The sequence below is a fragment of the Mus caroli genome, chromosome 4 (genome assembly GCF_900094665.2).
Source record: "Mus caroli chromosome 4, CAROLI_EIJ_v1.1, whole genome shotgun sequence".
NCBI classification, from domain to species: domain Eukaryota; kingdom Metazoa; phylum Chordata; class Mammalia; order Rodentia; family Muridae; genus Mus; species Mus caroli.
In genome coordinates this window covers 37,953,510-37,974,931 of record NC_034573.1, presented here as the reverse complement: position 1 = coordinate 37,974,931, position 21,422 = coordinate 37,953,510, and the positions used below count along the sequence as shown (strand labels likewise).

Here is a 21,422-nt window from a genome sequence, read left to right as displayed (position 1 = left end):
ATGCCAGGGTACAGAATTTAAGCTTTATTACAAGGGAAGCAGAAATCTCCTGAGGTATTCTTTCTGAAGGAGATGAGAAGCACACATATACTATACTTAGACACTAATCATAAATTTATTATAATATTCTATCCCAAGAGTGTAGTAACAAATACTTGAACTGGGAATACAAAAGGCAAATACAAGTCCTTGCAAAGGGCATGTCACTGGAACTAGTGTCTTTCTGCTAATTTGGTTTTGTACTTTAGTTGTTACCCAAACACAGAGATCTAGGCAGTGATGCCTACCAGTCACAAATAACACAGTCCTTTCCTAGAGGTGACTGGTTAGCAACTTACCTGTCCAGTTTGGAGAAAGGCAGGAAGAGTTCTGCATATTAGAACAGCTACAGAAAAGGAGGCAGGGGAGAGAGTCTAAGGTCTAAAGCCAAGATGAGATTATACGATCACAAATTATAGGAAACTCAGAGAGCACAAACACTGAGAGAAGTGAAAGGCCTGGGAACCAAGAGGTCCTGGTGGTCTTCCAAAGACTAGTTTCCAGAATGGCCGAATGGAGGTAGGAATTACAGTTGGGGTGGGCATGGTAGTTCGTGCCTTTAATCCCAGCACTGTTTACTCTACATGGAGAGTTCCAGGCCAGTCAAGCCAAAATTACTTAATGAGACTCTGCTATTATCACACACACACACACACACACACACACACACACACACACACACACACACAGAGGAGTTACACAGGACTGACAGAATGAAAATAAGCTATACATTTGTAATTGTGGGTATTAAAGGCAAAGAGAAGATAAAAATCCCTGAGTCTCAGGGGCTGGTGACAAAGTTCAGCAAGGTAAATGTGCTCACACTGCAAGTTAGATAATGGCTGGAACTCCCCTAAAAAGGTGGATGAAGCAAGTAGTGCTCCCCGTAATCCCAGCACACCTAAGGCAAGACAGCAGGCTGAAGCTCACAGGCCAGTAAGCAGCAAGTGAGAGACAGACCTCAACAGGTGGGAGGAGAGCACGAACTCCTGCAAAGCTGTCCATGCGCATGTGCACATGCAGTCACACTCATCCAAAGCAATAATAAATACATCATTTAAAATTCCTATATACAAACCAGGTTTCGGACTATGATGCAGATTTTACATTCATGGAGTAAGTTTGCTTACCTGGCAAAGACGAATTCATGCAACTCCAAATTTCAACCTGAAATTGTAATGACCAAAATGCTTTTATGCAAATAACTAGCTTCTATGCATGATAATTTCCACATGATAAATTACATGATAAATTCCTGGACGCCTCGAGCCCTCATGGTGGAAGCTCCTGCACACACTGCAGTCTAATCTCAATGTACCACCAGCTATGGTGCACACATGTGTACATGCATGCACACGTACAGAGTGTAAAAACGGGTAAGCTGAGAATGCGAACTACTGCATATTCTTTTCTCATTTCCCACTTAAAAGTGCTGAGAGTAGCCAGGTTCCTCGGCCTATTTACTAACGTTACCTTTTCCAAGTGCACAGAAGGTGTCTGCTGGGCAGCTTAAGGAAAGAAGTCAGAACTGTTTGACCATCATGGGCCTCGTCCTCCTTCCACCGTATAGAAAGAAGTTCTCTCACGTACAACCACACCCGGGCTCTCTGGGCCTGGCCCACACACATTCTAAACAATGAAACCCGCCCAAACTCTGGAGACACGGCAGACTTCCTGATTCGGACTTCAAGCAGTGTATCGATAAGTGTGCCAGAAATGGAGCGTTAGAAAGAATTCAGCCACATATTTTCCCTTATCTCAAATTTAACTTTCCAAATCCAAATAAATGCAAGATTTAGTTTATTATAGTTTTCATAAAATTAGTTAAATCAGTGATAAAATTCTAAATTCTAGATGAAATACTACAGTGATATTTAAAGGCTGGAATACATTATATTTAAGACTATTGGTATAACTAGGCCCTGGAATAGAAGATAACAGGTGAAAGACACTAACTTATTTACCAATTTGTAAAAAGATTTTTTAAAAGTGAGGTTTAAATTTTTATTTTGATCACATATTCCGACCACACTTAAGTTTGATAAATCTAAAAGTCACTCATCGGAAGCCTTTGTGTGCACGAAGCTTCCACAGCTCGGAAGACTCACCATTGTCTCAGGGCAGTAATCTGGGGCTCTCTGCAACAGATGTTTCAGTCGGGATTCACTTTTTGAGGAGAAAATCTATTTGACAAAAAGAAAAGAGGCCAAAAATCTTTTGCTACATTTTGTTTTAAAGGAAGAGGGGTAAAAGTAGCATCCTCTAGATGTGCCAGTTTCCTAGATGCTTTTCTTTTATAAGAGGAACCTCTGGAGGCCTCTAAATCAAGCTACAATTTGCTTTACATACTCTGTCTCACTATACAGCCCAGGCGGGTATGAATTCAGCATCCTCCTGCCTCAGTCTCCAAAATGCCAGCATTCAGGCAGCTTCTGAGGGAACACGACTTTCTCTCTCTCTCTCTCTTTCTCTCTCTCCCTCTCTCTCTCTCTCTCCCTCTCTCTCTCTCTTCCTCTCTCTCTCTCTCTCTTTCTCTCTCTCTCTTTCTTTGATTTATTTATTTTGTGTATATGGGTACACTGTAGCTGAACAGATGGTTGTGAGCCTTCACGTGGTTGTTGGGAATTGAATTTTTAGGACCTCTGCTCACTCCCGTCAACCCTACTTGCTCCTGTTTGCCCCACTCACTTACTCGGCCCAAAGATTTATTTATACATAAATACACTGTAGCTGTGTTCAGATGTGCCAGAAGAGGGCATCAGATCTCATGGTGGTTGTGAACCACCATGTGGTTGCTGGGATTTGACAACAGGGCCTTCGGAAGAGCAGTCTGTGCTCTTACCTAGTGAGCCATCTTGCCAGCCCCGAGGGAACATTTCTTATAACATTATAAGGAAAACAAACTACAGCCTACTGGGGTGGGAATGAAAGGTGGAGAGAGGAAGGAGAAAGGAAGAAAATACCTATTCTAATGTCCTAGTTGTTTTTAATCAACTGGTGGTAATTTCAAAAGAAACTCTGTTTGTTTTATCCTTGCTGCTAGTGAGGTGAAATCAGTTAAGCTCTGGCATAAGCTTACAGCCAACACCATCTCTGAATGCAATGCTGAAGAGCTGACGAGGTTCACTTCAGGGTACATGACTAAATGACCCAGGCCCCACAGGAATGTCATCAGTACAATTACAGTTTGCTATCTCAGTAAGATATAAAGCATTATGTTACAGAGAGACCTTCATGGTTTCCTGCAAAGTTGAGACCATAAAATGCATGATTGGTAAGAACAATGAAAAAGATTTATCTCCAGTTAAGTGTATTCAGGACCCACTTTTCTCTATAACTTGCAAATGTAATTAAAAACTAATAGGAACTAGAAAATCACCATTTTGCAGTATCGAGTGAATTAGTGCATTTAGACAATTATCAGCAATGACTATTAAATATCATAGAAAGGGACAGCTAGATCTATTACCACTCATGGGGAAGACACGCCAAACAAAACAACCAAAAATCCTTCTAGTCTGATCAAGTATCTGGCTTGTCTCAAAAAGCAAATGTAAATCAAATCTATTAAACTTAAATGTATATCAAGTGAAATTAAACAAAAATAGTCAAGTATGGGGGCACATACCTGTAATTCCAGCACTTGTACCAGGCCACACTGACCACACCCCCCCACACCCCCCCACAATGCACCCCAACCCCTGTGTGTCTCTCTCTGTGTTCATCCTCTCAGTCTGTTCCTCGGAGAACGCTGACTAATATAAGGTATTAAACAACTCCTAAATGGTTCTGCTCTAAATCAAACTACTGATTACTAAGAAGTACAGACAAGACATTAAGTGATACCAGAGAAATTTGAACAACGAAGTTTAAACTATGGGAAACTCAATAGGATAAATGGCTGAATTTATTCATCAAAGCAATTCCTAGAAAGTTATAGATCAGCCAAGTATGGTGGCTTATCTCTGTAATCCCAACACTAAGGAGGCTGAGGTAGGATGATTGTGGAATTCATGGGCAGCCTGAGCTACAGTGTGAAACCTGTGGTTAAGAGCCCTTGATGCTTTCCGGAGTACCTGAGTTTGGTTCCCAGCATCCCCATTAGGTGGCTCACAACGTCCCTTAACGTAAGCTCCAGGGGCATCTGATGCCTGTTCCCAAACTCCACAGGCACCTGTGCTCACAAGCATGTGCCCATACACTCACAAGCATGTGCCCATACACTCACAAGCATGTGCCCATACACACAAACACATAATTTTAAAGTTAAACCAAAAGCAAGAGCAGTAAGTACTTACTCACTGAGTCACCACCCCACCCCCAACACTGTCTTTTAAAGCAAGTGATAACAATGTAATTGTTGTTATCATCATTACTGTTTGTGCAAGATACTTCAGCCATATCTACAGCTGAGTATACCCTCTGTCCAGTATTCTTTTGTCTGAAGTCCTTGTAAATTATAGGTTGAGAAAAAATGTAACAAATATTTAATATGACAGTTGGTCTGCTCTAATATAAATGTTCTTTAATAGGGTAGAGAAGAAGACTAGGAGGACACAGACTTACGATAAGTGAAGCATAAGTGGCCATGATTAATAATGTTAAAGCTCGGTATGGGAAAGACTATTCTTTCCTATCTTTGTATTTACTTAAGGTTTTCCACTATAAAAGGATAAAAGGAAGAGCAGGAATAAAAACAAAGCCGGCCAAGGGTGGACAGTAAGGGAAGACAAGTAGTAGGTGACCAATCTCAGCAGTGCACTTGGAGAGAGCTCAGAGATCGCTATACTCTCATCTCTGGGGGCCTGCAGAGATGGCTCTGTGGTTAAAAGCTCCGGCTGAACCTGGGTTCAGTTCTCGGCGCCCACACAGCAGCTCACAATCACCTGCAACTCCTGCTCCAATAATCCCACCCCGCTTCTGCCTCTGAAGGAGCTAGGCCTGCAAGTGGCACATAGACATACATATGTGCAAAACTCAAACATAAGGTAAATATAAAAATAAAAAAGATTTTCAAAATCATCTCCTTGTTTTTCCTCTATATTTTTCAAAAATAAGAAAGGCAAACACAGAATAAATGAAAAAGTCCAAGCACTGACAGGTTAGACCAGTGGGGAGGCCATTGACTGAGGAAGTGAACGCAGGTTTGGCCTTATGTCAGGGCTGCGTAGGTGGTTAAGTATGGCTTCCATAATCACCAACTGAGCACACAGTAGCTGTTCTTCCAACCACTGGTGAGGGAACTTTGGTAAGCTTTATAACTTTTCTTATATTTCAATTTCTTTATTTATAATATGAAGATGACATCACTTCCAGATTGTTACTAAAAAAATGTGACTGGTGACTGAGAACATTACTTCGCAAGCTCTAAGGCTAGAATTATGTAAGGTTAAGCCCTAAGGTGAAAAAAGGAAGCTAGGACTTTACCAAGACATCTTGCTGCAATAGAACTTACATATTCAACCAGAAAAACTCAAACTACAAAAAAAATTTAAGACAGTAAATAAGTAAAACAATGAATCCACAGTGTCTAACATGTCTGCCAATTATTAACACGTCATATTCCCTTTAACTTTCTCTGCGTATGCACATATTTGTTATTATTAGTGTCTTGATTGTTTTAGGATTCATTAGAGACAGTGAGATTCTCTGTTCCTATGTCCTAGCACGAGCTTGGGCTGTAGCCCAGTTGTTTGAGTGCTGCACGCATGCTCAAAACCTTGGGTTCTAGTCTCAGCCTTGCATAAATTAGATGTGGTGGTGTACAACTGCAATATCTGGGATACACGAGGCACTGTCAGTAAAACAATCAATCAAACAAAATCCAAACGCGAAAAAGCACCCCAAATTAAATTTTAGCTCTTTAGAATAAGGACTCTGTCACACCTGACCACAATACAGTGACCATGCTAGGATCACACCACTGATAGAATATTATCAGCTCATGTTCAGGCTATAATCAAGCTTCACCAATCTGCCTCACTCATTTTTGTTGCGAAACTTCTTTTTCACTCCAGGATCATTGATTGCATTTGGCTGCCAAGTCACATCAGTTAATTTTATCTGGAATCATTTCTTAGCCTTTTTTGCATTATAATAGTGGTATTTTTAATAGAGCTGAAATGTCTTAATACAAGCTATTGTTTCAATAGCCCTCACTATGGGGTGGCCTGATTGTTTCCACATTTTCTGGGCTATGATACTATGTCCCTTTTCAGTGCTTCATGTCAGTTAACACATTATTTGTGGTATAAACTGTGTGAACGCTGTTATACAACAGACTTTTGCAAAGGCAAATGTAATACTTATGCTATTGTATTCACTAATATTACCAAGCTTACCTGCTCACACACATCACGGCACATTTGGTTATCTTTTGAATGATTACAGCATACAGCACCTAGAGAGAAGAGGAAACATGATGTCTCACTGTTAAACTGTCAGGATTATACAACAGGATCCACTGCTCTGTAGAGTCTTCTTTTTTTGTTTGTTTTTTGTTTTCTGTTTTTGAGACAGGTCCTCCTGATATTTAATACAAGCTGGCCTCCACATCCCTCATCCTCCAGCCTCAGCCTCCAAAGTGCTGGTATTAGGCTGTTCCTAAGCCATGTGCTATCACATCTGGCTGTCATTGTTCATTTTAACTGGATCTTCCATGAACATCTACTACAACATGGGTGCTAGATTTGTTCCTTATCCTAGAGAAACTAATAGGAAAGACAGTCCTATAATAAAAAGTGTTATAATATAGAAGTTACTATTTAATGTATACTTTCTATGCACTACATTTTCTACTTAGCTTGTTATATATATTTTTCAGTCTTAAGATTACTCTATGGATAATATTTTATTAACTATAACACAAAACTAACTTGTTTTTAAAGTGGTGGATTTTGTTTAGGACTTGTTGAATTTGAGGTTTCTATAGGACTTTCAGATGGAAACTCTGGTAACCAAAGCCAAAACTTGGAATACAGCGAAGAGCCTAGCCTAAAGATCCAACTGTGCAAGTCCTGAGTATAAAGGGTATAAGAGATGTGATGCCATCTACTGAAGGGAGTTTCTACTGAAAAGCAAGTGTAGCACCAGACCCTAATGACAGCCACACCTGAGATACATAAAGGACCGAAACATGGCTGCAATAGAGCAGGAGAGGTCAACCAGTACGTGACATACAAGATAAGGAATGGCAGGTGCCTATACACAGAAGGCAGAAGGATGAAAACCAATTTGCTCAGAGAGCCACCTGCTGGTTAGATGTTGTAGCCCTTGTTTGTAATCTAGCATTTGGGATGAGAAAGCAGGAAGACTAGAAGTTCAGGGCCAGCCTGGGCTACATGAGACTCTGTCTCAGGAGAAAAGATTTAAAAAGCCACCTTTGGAACATCTCGTGTAATTCCCTTTTACTTACTCATTTGCTTGCTTGCTTGCATGAGTAATGTGAAGAAGAGTAGCCAACATATAGGAAGAAAAGGAAGAGAAAGAACAGGGAACAAGCTCCCTGAGAAAGCCACGTTAGTTGAATATTCTACAGGCTGATTAGGACTTCCTGACTGTGGTAAACCCAATTATCGTGGGCTATCTTTAGTCCCTTTAAGAGTCATTATCACCCACCTCTGTACGAGACATGGTTTCCTTTTGACTATCAGATAAAATCTCTGGAATGTATCAACCCAGCAAAGCATTAACCAGCTTCCACTAAGCCCCAAATTATGACCTTAATAAAATAGTATCTGAAACAGTGTAGAGATCTTCCCATTTTGCTACAACCCACCTGCCCAGTGTCCCCATCCACATATCTAGTAACTACAGAGACTTCTGATTTATTACTCTCTTCTGTTGTCTGACTACAGAAGTGTTTCCAGAGTGGATCATGTTATCTAGGGGAACTGGAACCCATGTTGCTGGGCCATGGTCACTCATCTTTAGCTCGGAATAAGATATTTCTTATTCCCTTTGGAGCAAGAGCATGTTCTGCCTGCTAGAACAGCAACCAGGAATCAAGTAAGTAAAATGCTTCAAGAAGGTGACACGTGCTGGAAGCTCATGTGGAATTCACACTGATCACAGTATTTAGGAATTTAAAAAATACTGTTATCAGTGTGGGCCAGTGACGGCAAAGCTGAGTTCAAGAAGGTACACACATCCTCTTTCCAATTCAAGAAGGTACACACATCCTCTTTCCAGAGTTAGGTTGTACAATGAAGAATCTGGGTGGCTTTGTTCTACCTCATGAGAGGGAAGACTCCAGATCCTTGGAATTTCCTCAACAACAAGAGTGCCTTTGCTATGATATGAAGTAATCCAACAGGATGGCTTCAGAATGGGGATGAGCCAGGCCTGAAAGGTGAGCACTATAAGCAGGGAGTTGAGGACTGAGTCATTTATTAACTTGACCTCTCAATCTTTGGTGGTGAGGAGGGGAATAGGGGCTGATTCAACCGTTTGACTAAAAATTCAGTTAATCCTAGACAATGAAACCAAATAAGAACTCTGGCGCTTCCCTGGCCGATGCCTACACTGATGTGCTGGGGAGATTTTACATATGGAAATGTACATTGATTCTGCTGGGTCTGGTGGGATATACCTTACATCCCAACAGAAGCATATAGATCTCCGAATACAAGGCCAGCCGGGTGTACATAGTGAGCTCCTGGCCAGTCAGGGTTACACAGTGAGGCCATGTTTCAAAAACAAAACTGCACACATGCGAGCACACATGTACTCATGCATGCATGCATGCACATATTCTATGAGAAGAGACAGAAAGCTCTGTACTTCCTCCCAGACTTGGCCCTGAGAGTCTTTATTGGGCTCACATCCTCTATGTAAGACAGCAGTTGTACACAAAGCTTATACTCTTAGAGTAATTTGACATATACCACTGCCCTGAGCTCTGAGTTGTTCTAGTGAGCTACTGAACCTGGTCATGGGAATGTTAGATCTGTACCCAGATCAAAAGTATGTGAGTTGAGGCAGGACAGATGGCTCAGTGGTTAAGAGTGTTTGCTACTCCTCCAGAGGATGGGAGTTCAATTCTTAGCACCTATATCATACAGGTTCAAAACTGCCTACAACTCTAGCTCCAGGTGACCCAATACCCTCTTCTAGCTTCAATAGTACCTACACACATGGCATACACTCATTAAAAAATACAAAAACAAAAAAACCCCAAAGTCTCTTTAAAAAGTATATTAACCTGGCAAGACAAGGAACTAGTTTCTTTTAGGCAGCAAGGGAGGGCTCATGGTGGATCAAGAGCACACAACACCTGACTCCTTCCCCAGAGTAACTAACTCTGGTTGGGCCTGTGGACTCCTTAATGGTGTTGTCCCCATGTCATCTATAGTGATCAATTCCAGTGGAAATCAGTTTCCACCCAATCCCCACCACAGAACCCATGAAGGATCACCAGGCAGGGCAGCATGCCAGCACCCCTCCAGCAGGGCCCTTCCCACTCCCAGGAGTTCTTCCTTATGGTTCTTTAATAAATCTGTTTGCTCTGGTTAATCCTTGTCAATATTCTTATTCTTGGGCATGAAACAACATACTCTTGGGCTTGAGACAACATACTCAAAAGCTACCAGCTTGGGGGACTTTGGTGACTGACTATCCCGTGTTCTCAATTCCCAGTTCTACCATGAGCCAAGAAGGCGCCACCGTACTCAAAGACCCTGGAGTAAGGTTAGTGTGTATAGAAAGCGGTCTTGGTAGGGCCGTGCACTTTAGCTGGCAGGGTCTGTGCACACTCTGGTTATGGCAGAACTGGACTGTAGCATACCCAACTGGAGGTCAAGCAGAAAGAACATGGTAAAATGAGGTGGGGACATGGGCTTCAGAAGGGGTACTGTGCTCGGGGACATGGGCTCCAGAAGGGGGTACTGTGTCTAGAGATAGGGGCACAGTAGTGAACACAGAGGTGTGTTCTTTAGCATCTGGTAAATCACAGTCCCGTGGTAGCATACCTAGAGTTTTAGGGAGGAAATGCTCAGGCTTTGTTTGGCCCACCAACTGGACAGCTTGGCCACCTGTCTTAACACAGCCCTGAAAGAGACGAGTAATAGTACAAGGCAGAGACCGAATACACGTGCTCGAAAGGGAAGCAAAAAAAAAAAGGCCCAGTGACTCAGGTTTGTCTTTAGGGTATTGATTGGAACTTTTATTTCAAACAGAAGAGGAACTGAAGCAGTAGGCACGAGGTTCACATAATTAAGCAGTCCTGGTTAGGGTGTGGGCAGGCTGACCTTTGTCTCAGCATTCTCTTTACAAGGAGGGTCCGAAGAACTTGCTATAGCTCTCATAAGCTCAAGAGGACCAATCTAGTTATGTGTGATTATTACTTCTGCTCCAGGAGGCGGAGGAAAAGTCGTTTGTCCTGCAAAGTTTGGCTGCTCCTACAGGTTTAGGACAAGGGCTTATCTCTGTGACTTCAGCCTTGAAGGGAGTGAGACAGATCAAGGAGACAGCTACTCTATAAGTGATTAATGTGACAGATGGTCAAGCCAAAGTCTGAGCCACAGTGAAAGAGATAGGCACAAAATGCAGGATGAGATGCCAGGCTCTATCTTGCTTTTAAGTTACCTTGAGGGTGAAGAGCTCAGTGCCTTTTATGAAAGGCAGTTTCTACATGCTTGCTGCAGCAGGATAACAGCCTAGCCAAGGAAAGGATTTAAAGACAGTGCTAAATGAAGAGGGAGGCGACGGCATCTACCTTCTATGTGAAACAGACAGGGTACAATAGGATTGAGATGTGTCATTGTGTGGGCTTGAACTGAAACTGCCACCGTCTGAATTGGTCCCTTTAAGAACTGAGAAAGAAGGCAAATATAAACATGGGTTTTAAACATAAGTTTATACAGTTTTTTTTTTTTTAAATGTGTGTGTGTGTGTGTAAATGCTTGCAAGAGCATGTATGTGTGGATGCATGTGGACATGGTGTAATGCATGTGGAACCTAGGGCTGATGTCAGAGTCATCTACAACTGCTCTTCCTTTTTATTTATTGAGGCAGGGTCTTTTGATCAAGCCCCAAGGTTTTTTGATATGATTAGTCCTGCTTGCCAGCTTGCTCTGAGGAGCTCCTGCCTCTACCAATTGAAACTGGAATTGGTAAACCCATTCACATGGGTGCTGGAGAGCTGAACTCCAGGTTAGTATTGGAGGAGAAAAGAATGAATAAACAAGTGAATAAAAGATGGCACTTCAAAGGCCATTAAGTGCAGCACTGGAGACTAGCTCTGTGAGCTCAGTGTCTGGCGGAGAGATTCTACTCAGCCTGGTGGTACAGTGCAAAGCTGCAATCCCAGCAATCTGGAGGCTGGTGCAGAGGGAGCAGGAACGAGTTGAAAGTCAGTCTGGATTATGTGGGGAGTTTGAGGGCACAAAGGTTTTCTAAATCAAAAATGGAAAGTGTGTGTATCTACATACATACAAAACACTTTTCTTACACCCCCACACAATATACATACATATATATACACACTTTTCTTATGAGACGCGCACACACACCCCCACCTCCAAAGGCACTCGGTGTGACCTGGTGTGCTGTAGAAGCTGGCACTTTCTTCTGACCTCTAACACAAAGGTCATAAGAGGGCAGAAAATCCAGCAGATTTGGAGGAGAGATAACTCAGAGTAACATATGGTACCAATAAACACAGACTTAACAAAAAGAAAACAACCAGGCAGACAGGAGTCTGATTTGGGCCTAGGAATTAAAAAAAGAAAAAAAAAAGTTCCTTGAAGCAAAGGTCTATTTAAAACAGAGTCACGAAATGTACTCTAATTAAAACTCTCATAGCAACTGGAGGTTATATTAAACTATAAATACAGAAGACCCCTCCTCCATTTTATATTTAATAGTGAGGGTCAAATTTATTGTAAAGTGGCTTCCAAATGAGAAGTTTCTAGAAAGAAACTGCATCTTCAACTGACCCTTCTCCAAGACTGAATAACAGTTTCACTTCAATGACAGTACAGGTTGGACTACTGCAGGTCCAGAGCCTAATTACAATTTATCTTGGGCTATCTTTAGCCCCCTAAATACACTGTGACTCTCTGGAATGTATTAACTTAACAAAATCCTAGTTTCCCCCACTCAGAAGGCTAAGAACACTAGCAGACAGCATCTGAGGCCAGCAGAAGTTACTCACTCCACTTCGCTCAACCATGCACTAATGTTTCCACCAACGTATCTGGAAGGGCCTTGATTTAGGATTTCCTTTGTTACAATGCTGAAACATGGGACTTGGGTAAGCTAACTCTGTGTTCCTGGGCTATGGCCACTTCTATTTGGCTTCAGAATAAACGACTGCTTATCCTTTTGCGGTGACAGTTGTGTTTTTGTTTTGGCACAAAGCTAAAATTAAAAAAAAATTATACACAAAAAAGAAAGAAACCACAAAATTTGGAAAATAAAGATGAAAAGGAAAATGATTTCTACCCCAACTGTCCCACCACAACCTCTGCTGACATTCTGGCATCTTTCCTTCTAGCTTTTCCAAAAGCTTTTTTTGGTACTTCTGACAAAATAGGATGAAAGAGGGCAGCCTGAAGTCCTCCAGTAATAACCCCTTCCCCTCTCAGCCAAGCATTCCTCTCTAATCGTACATTTCCGCCCCTGGGAGGACTGCCACTCTCCACTAACAGGCCCAGGGCCACTCACTGCCCCATCACACGGCCCCTGCTGATTTTAAACAGTGAGCAGTACTATATCAGTGCATATTTTTCTTACTTTTAAACAATAAAAACTTAAAATTAATATTTAGCCCTACATCCTTTTCAAGAAATAAATATACACATATGCAATTCATATGCCTTCACTAAGAATATGAAAAATCTGAATGCAATTAAAGTACTTAAGGCCTTTATCTTTTTTAGAATAATTAAGGTGGATTAATTGGGTCATCATTTAGCTATAACTGGGACATGGGGATGGGAGACGGCAAAAACAAAACAAAACCATCAACCACTACAAAGAAACATGCTCCGTCTGGTGCTTTCTACCGGCTAAGTTGTTCCAGAAACGTTTTGTTTTACACTCTGTCTCTGGTTTGCCTGTTTGTTCCCCTACTTTGTTGTACTTTAAAACCCTGCCCATTGCCATAAAATGGACCTGGACAAGGAGGGAAGAGGTGAAGGTAAAACCTGACATTGACACGAGAATAACGAGCACCAGCCTAGCCCTCTCTGAAGGGATACAGATGTCATCTTCAAACCTCAGTCCAAGACTCTGATTATAAAGTTAATGAAAACCAACAGGGAATTGCTAAGAGCCACACTTGCTGGTTTTAGGAAGGAATTGGTATAGCCTGGGAATATTCAAGCAGAATTATCCAATAACCTGAAACACCCAGGCCCTGCTGCTGCTGGAGGAGACCACATGCAAGCCAAAGAGGTGAGTGAGCAGGCATGCTCTAGCTCCACTAGGAAAATGCAGTTGCTAAGGCCAGCTAGCATTTAAGGAAGCACACACACACCATAATCTAAAAATAAATACCCCTAGAATTACAGGCTTTTGGAAATTGAAAGGGATTTTGCCACAGAAGCCTCCCAAAAGCTAAAATTCAATTTTGTCATTGCAAAACCATTCCTGTTTTCTTTGCTGAAGAAAATAGGTTCTCTAATAAATACACCTCAAAGAACTGTTAAAACAGAATATATATATATGTAAATAAATATATTCATATCTATCCTACTCTACTGAGGGGAAGAAAACCAAAATCTGAGCTAATACTGAAATTATAAACAAAAAGACCAATTTTAAAAATAGTATCTTATTTTTAGTATGTGAAATCTTTTTCAATAAAGTTTGATTTTAAGACAACTTGGGAAGTGATAATCACTACAACTGTAACTTTAACTTATAAAAAACCATATAAGCAGCCCTGTAATCTTAGCACCCAGGATGCTCAGGGATAAGGGTCACTGTGAATTAGAGGCAAGTCTGGGCTACAATGTGAGACAGTTTCAAAAAATCTCTTCTATGAAATGACCCTGATATAGCTGTCTCTTGTGAGGCTATGCCAGTGCCTGGCAAACACAGAAGTGGATGCTCACAGTCAGCTATTGGATGGAACACAGGGCTCCCAATGGAGGAGCTAGAGAAAGTACCCAAGGAGCTAAAGGGAACTGCAACCCTATAGGAGGAACAACAATATGAACTAACCAGTACCCTGGAGCTCGTGTCTCTAGCTGCATATGTAGNAGAAGATGGCCTAGTTGGCCATTATTGAGAAGAGAGGCCCCTTGGTCTTGCAAACTTTATATGCCTCAGTACACGGGAGTGCCAGGGCCAAGAAGTGGGAGTGGGTGGGTAGGGGAGTCGGGGGGGGGGACTGGGGGACTTTTGGGATAGCATTTGAAATGTAAGTGAAGAAAATACCTAATTAAAAAAAAAGAAAAATGAATAAAAACATGAATATTGATACTGAAAAAAAATCTCTTCTAGTTTCTCAAAAACAAAGACATAAAGATATGCAAGTATATGCATTTATATATACATATATATCTATATCTATCTATCTATACACACACATATATACATATACACATACACACTTTATCAGCCATGGGAAAGCAAAACATAAATGCTTAAGCATATATGCAGCACATATTCAATACTATCGTCACACTGCTGCATCTGTCTGTACACACGTGTAAACAGGTACACATTCTGTTCCTTCCTACATTACAGATTGTCCCTACTGCTTGTTAACACTGCAATGATCTCATTTGGTTTTGACATCAATATAACTTCTATGTTAATTTTTCCTCCCCATTTTTAGAGACAAGGTAATGACACTCTTAATCAGCCACCTATTTCCTACTGGTTGACCTCTAAAATTTCCAAATATTTTCCTAGTTTTTTCTTCCTCAAACCCTAATTATTTTGTGAGGAAAATGTACATTTACCCCCTGGACCCAAAGTAAGTCTTTCTTCTCTAATCTGGCTACTTCAAAGTGGCAGAATGGAACCTTTCACCCTTGACTCTTCTCTGGTTAGTTCATTCATGTGAGTTCTTTTGGTACCAGAGACTGACTGTAAGTTTCTGGTATGTTGTTCAGTTAAAGAACTATTCACTGATTAAAAAGTAATATAGCCTGTTATACATTTTATATATCTGACGTGTATGGGTGTTTGGTTAGCATTATGTCTGTGGACCTTGCTCATGCAGTGACCATGGAAGTAAGAAGGGAGTGCCAGATCCCCTGGGACTGGAGTTAAGTGGGTGGTTGTGAGCAGCGACATGGGTGCTAGTAATGGAACTCTGGGCTTCTGAAGAGCAGCCAGTGCTCTTAGCCACTGAACCATCTCTCCAGTCTTTTTGTTAATTATGTGTTTTTTCAAAGCTTTTTTTATTTCTTATTTATGTGTGTGCATGTCTTTGTATGCTATATACAGGTGGGTACCTGCAGAGGCCAAAAGTGGGTGTCAGATCTCCTGGAGCCAGAGTAACAGATTTTGAGCCACATGATGTGGGTACTGAGAACAGAATTCAGACCCTCTGTAAGAGTAGCAAATGACCTTAACCACCGAGCCATCATCCCTCCAGCCCCATATAGTGCCCCTTTAACAAAAAAGGAAATACAGGCTATTTTCTGTCTCTTCATCCCAGTGCATTATGGTGATACACTCTTAATTCAGAAAACAGCTCGACTAACAGAAAATATGCAAACTGGAGTCAATCAAGTACACAAAAGGTAAGAAGCCACTAGTGATAGCTCACCGGGTCAAGAGACTTTGAACTCAGAACCCTGATGAGAGTACAGAAAGCACAGAAACAAAGATGAAGCATTAAGAAATGCAGAGTGAGCAGCAGCGAGGCAGACAAGGACTTTCCAATGCAGTCTGGCTTCTTAGCAATTTCCCACTTTCCTTAGCCCTCTGGAGGGTAAAGAGTGTGCTGAAGTGTCCCACCCTTGAAGCATGCAACTTATACTTCGAGGCCATATAACTGACCCCTGATCTCAGGCAGCCATCTTGTTTCTGGTCCTTGGCACCCAAAGCACTTTAACCCAGATATTCATTATTATGAAAAAAGCTGAGGGTGACTCTTATGAAGATTCTTCTAGACACCAGTTGTCAGTATTCTTGAATAATCCATTCTCCAGGGCTCCCATTATAAACATGAGATCTAATGATATGAAATTTAGTTCCCAATGAAGTATTTCTTGGTTAGAATGTCTCTCTCAATATTATATATATATATATGCATGTATATGTATGTATATGCATATGCATATATATATATACACACATATATATATGAATTCTGTTGACACATCATCACATATACCTTATGCTAATCTCCAACTCACTATATAGAAAAGATGACTTTTAAACTCCTGATCTTATTGCCTTTATCTTCCAAGTGCTAGTATTCAGGTTATACCATCACATCTGGCTTTTTAAAAAAAAAAAATATTTATATATTAACATGCACATATGGGTGCACATGTTGATAGAGGTAAGAGATTGATGCCTGGGGTTTTCCTCAGTCTTTCTCCTCTTCCTCCTCCTCTTCTCTGCCTTCTCCTTCTTCTTTCTTTTTTCTTTTTTTTTGAGGTGGTTTCTCACTGAGTCTGGCCTTTATCAGTGAGTCCCAGGGATCCTCTTTCTTCATACATATACCCAGGACCCAGCGCTGGAATCACAGACACACGCTGCTACACGACTTTCTATGTGAGTGTTAGCCATCTGAACTCAGGCGCTTCTTGTGCAGGACAGGCACTTTACTGAACTCCCTCTGGTTGTCTGTTATGTGCCACCCCCACCTCCTTGCTTTTGAGACAGGTTCCTCCCACAAAAACCAGGATGGCCTGGAATGCGCTATTTGCCCAGGAGAGCAAACTTGCAATCTCCAATCCCTGCCTACTAAGTGTTGGAATTACAGGCATGTACTCTTGTCTGACTCTTGGCAATGTTCATGCTATCTCCACTGAAATCAGTTTTTCCTCAAATATGTTCTCTAGACTTGGAACAGAAATAGATATGTACTAATTAAACTAATTATTATCAAGGGAGACATTTGCCAATTCTTGGTGGTATGTGTTTTGTTTTAAGACAGAGCTTCATTAGGTGGCCCAGGCTGGTCTCAAACTTGAAATCATCTTGCCTCTTCACCTCCTTAGTGCTGGTATTACCAGCATGTGCCACTATGCTTGGATCCCAGGCAATATTAAGCCCCACAAAAGTAGACAACATGTGTATTTTTTTTTTTTTTTTTTTTTTTTTTTTGCACACCACATTATAACTTGGGCTGTAGTTTCTGGCACTATTAGCAGCTTAACGAATACTAGGGGCTGTTAGTCACTCCTAATATCTGTCTTAAACATATATGAAGATGTAGCTTTTTTTTCTGCTGACTCTGCTCCACTCCCCTTTCCAGTGCTGGGAAATGAACTCTGGCCTTGTGCATTCTAGATGCTGTACCACTGAGCCACACCCTCACCTTTCATATGGCTTCCATCTTCACTCCGAGTGTCACTTCTCTAAAAGGCTGTTCCTGTCAGCAATACATAAGACACACTCTGTCCCTCACACAGTTCTGTTACCATGTTGTTAAGTGTCTTCACACCAGATGATACCCAGAAATCATTCTATCCATTTATTACCTAGAACTTATGACATCCATAACCAGGCAGTTTCCTAAGTAAACAAGCCTCAGGCCAATATGTCTTGCCTTTTTAACAGTCAGTTTATAATAACAAAGCCTTTCTCCTTGACATCTTCTCACTTTCTTCTAGGAGTGTCAAACAATGAAAAGTAGGATTAATGAAAGACTGCTTAAGTCTATGGATGCTAGAGAGGAACTCCTGTATTGTATGCCAGGATAAGCTGTCCAATCTGGCTGTCACCAGCGCTGACTCTTTCTATATCAGGGGCCAAGATAGTCAGCAGGAGGAAAATCTGCTTTTTATTACTTTCCTCCAGATAGGCGTTTCCTTTTTCTAACTTAAAATTCATTACATTCTTTTTCTGGAGTCTAGGCTATTACATAATCCCTCAAATGTCAACTCCTTGAAACTTGGCCCTTAATGTTACAAGTCTTTCTTTCTTTTGTATTATTACAAAACATCTTAAATAAAAACAGAGCCACTAACATGCCTGCCCTAAGACACAGACCCTGGACCTGCAACACAAGCTCTTATCCCATCCTCCAATGAGATAATCACTGAGCAAGCTGCAACACTCTTCTACCTCCACCCCAAGAACAGCAGCACCAGGGCAGAGACTGCAGGAGGGGTCAGTGACCTGGAAAGCTTTGTACCAGAGGACACTGTCTTGGATGGGGTAATGAGAGGAGAAATGAGAGCGCCTGAACAGGACTACAAACCAGGCCTTCACTGAAACACAATTTAATAATTGTGCTTTCAGTTTCTGCTTCAGACCCTCTACAGACCCACAGTGGAAGCTTTTGTCCAGTACATTATCCAATGCCCTTTACATGGGAAGCCGGCACTATATGCTTCCCAGAACTTAGCACAAGGAGTGAGGCTCAATTTACAATCAAACTAGGAATTTCTCCTTTTATCGAACAGTGCAAACCATATGAAGCCAGAGATGTCTAAGAGATGGAAGGGCTACTGGAAATAACCAGCCCAGTGTGTTCCAAAGTGCTATAGAGAACGTTAAATAGTAAGCCTTTTGTTCTTTCCACAGCTGTTTTACTAAGATATAAATCACATCTTGTGAAGTTCACCCTTTTAAGGTATATTAATTCAGTTATTTTCAGCATATTTGGCTACATAACATTTCTATAAACCAAAAAGAAACTCTCACCCGGGAGTAATTTTCTAGTTTTTCAGCAAATGAATGTCTTTGTGAAACGACTCCATGGACCTTTTATTGTGAATTAATTAGATGGGCTACAACTGTAGTGTGCTTTATTCACCCACATACATACAAACATACACACACATACATACATACATCTATCTTTTTCAAGACAGGGTATCTATCTATCTATCTATCTTTTTCAAGACAGGGTTTCTTTGTGTAGCCCTGGATGTCCTCCTGTCTGTAGCCTATGCTGACCTTGAATTCACAGAAATTCTCCTGCTTCTGCCTCCTAAGTGCTGGGATTAAAGGCGTGCACCACCACTGCCTGGCCAACATTGTTTTATTTTTTTATTGTCTTTCCTTTTCTGCTTCTCATTTTTTGTGGTTTTTTTTTTTTTTTATTATTGAGACAGGGTATCACTCTGTGACCCAGGCTGGCCTGTGTCTTGTGGCAATATCTCTGCCTTAGCCTTCCAAGAATTACAGGTGTCACTACACCTGGCTTGTCCAAATACATTTAAGAGCTAGCATTTTGATGTCTGCTATTCTACATGCTATACATGGACACCTCAGTTAATCCTCTTAGTAAAATCTTGAACAGAGGTACCCAACCTTCCTAAAGCTCTGACCATTTAACAAAGTTCCTCATGTGGTGGTGACACCCCCCCAACCATAAATATTTTCTTTGCTACTTCATGACTTTAATTTTGCTACTGTTATGAATCATAATCATCTCTGGGTCTTTGATGGTCTTAGGTGACACCTGTGAAAGGATCGTTGGACCTCCCAAAAGGGGTGGCGTCCCACATGTTGAGAACCATAGATCTAGATGGTACCATATATATAAGAATGTGAATATTAAAGTAAAAAAAAGATTAAGGCTAAGTAACTTACCGAAGTTTTCCTAAAAGCCCTACTCTACAACAGTGGGATAAGAAGGGGGTAACTAGTATTCTTTAGACATCTTTGGACTAACTAGAACACAGAGAGATAAGCTGGATTAGTCAAGAATTCACGGTATTCTTTCGTTCCTTTTCTATTGGTTTCCTTATTAGTTTATAGTTAAATTTAGAATTCAATTAATTAACTAATCCCAGGTTCCTGTCACAATCTTCTTCAAATGCCTTCCTTAAAAAAAAAAAAAAAAAGCATCAACCAAAACTCCTTAATTTTAACTTTTCAGGCTTTCTTGAAAACTTCCTTGAGACGGGGTATGTTTTCCCCCCCACGAGTGCCTCTCCCTGTAAGCAACACACTCCTCCGTTACTTTTGTTATAAAAATTCCAGTCATCTTTCGATGGCTAGTATAGGTAGACACTCAGTTTTTCTCATCTTCTAGGTGAATGTCAACCCTTCTCTGTGCACATGAAGCCCCGCCCGCATCTCTCCTCTGAACCTGTCTGCCTGAATTCAAACTGCTTAGCGCTCCTGTCTTCCGCCACCTATCAGCCTGAGGTGTCCCGGGAAGCACGAGTTCGTGTCACATCCGAACGCTGAGCAAGCGCAGGAAGGGCAATCCTAAGCGGTCAAGCTTTCCATCCATCTCTGGTGCAACAGCTTTAAGAGAGCCAGTACTAGAACACACCTCTCTCCCGAAGCCAGGCCGCCACGGGGTGATTTATCGATGTGTAGTCGCCCCTCACCCCACCTTACCCCATCCCCCAGCCCGGTCTCAGACCCACTGTGCACCCGCCAGGCAGCCTTGTGGACCCTATCAAAGTTCAGCGCCACTCAGGCCAAGTCAGTCAAATTAACAAGTGACAACAACTGACTGGGCAGCAGCAGGGGAGCTGCACCTACGTATCCCTTCCGCCCAGCGGGGCTAACCGGAGCCCAGGCACCTCCCTGTTTTCTGACAGGGACCCTGGCCAGGGTCCGGCAGGGCAAGGGGCCCCTGTCTGGGAGGTGACAGAGCAAGGCCTCGAACCCCAGTCACCACCCCAGGGTTCGCAAGATCTTCAGGGAGAAGAAGGCGAGGGCGGGGAGCGGTCTCCGGGTCCGGCTCCAGCCCGGCGTTCCTGACCGCCGCCCGCGGGTCTGGGGGCACGCGCACCCCGCCCCCGGCTCCGCGCCATCTTGGAGCGCTGAGGCACTCGCTCGGGACCGCCCCGACCGTGGCTCCCGCGGCTACTCACCCGCGCTTCCCGGGGCCAGGCCCCCCGTCACCTCCGCGACCCCCGCCGCGGCCAGCAGAAGTAGCAGCGCGCTGCGCGGGGAGGCCCGGACGCTCGCCATGTCCCGGCCGGGTGGGTCCGAAGCCGCGGGATGCTCGGACCCAGCCTGGCCGCAGCAGCTCCTGGCACCAGGCCCCGCCCCCGGCGCCTTGGATCTCTGGTGATTGGCTGCGGCTCGCTGAAGCCCCGCCTCGGCCGCTCAGAGTTTTTAAAACCTCCCGGGGGGCGGCAGCGCGCCCTGGACCCTGGCTCTTTGTTATGGGCCAGCTGTGTGTCGCCTTCGGACTCAGGCTCCCGGGCTGCGGTCTTCAAACGGGAAGTCAGAGGCTGGAGACCCCTTTGGAATGCCTCTGTCCCGTGACGGGGCACATGGGGGGATGGGGAGCCCGCAGCTCAGGGGCAACTGGCCTGCCGAGATCATTC

At 42.6% G+C, this 21,422-nt stretch overlaps 1 protein-coding gene across 1 annotated transcript in view; it reads right to left on the bottom strand.

Annotated features, from left to right (window-relative positions):
* Reck (reversion inducing cysteine rich protein with kazal motifs) overlaps positions 1–21,158 on the bottom strand; it is a 69,047-nt gene extending 47,889 nt beyond the window's left edge. The window contains exons 1-4 of the mRNA XM_021159440.1: positions 20,961–21,158; positions 6,381–6,439; positions 2,148–2,222; positions 1,170–1,206 (exon numbers count right to left, since the gene is read on the bottom strand). Of these exons, the coding sequence (XP_021015099.1) occupies positions 1,170–1,206; positions 2,148–2,222; positions 6,381–6,439; positions 20,961–21,060 (271 nt within the window). The 5' untranslated portion in view covers positions 21,061–21,158. The remainder of the gene's footprint in view (positions 1–1,169; positions 1,207–2,147; positions 2,223–6,380; positions 6,440–20,960) is intronic.
* Positions 21,159–21,422: the final 264 nt, after the last annotated feature.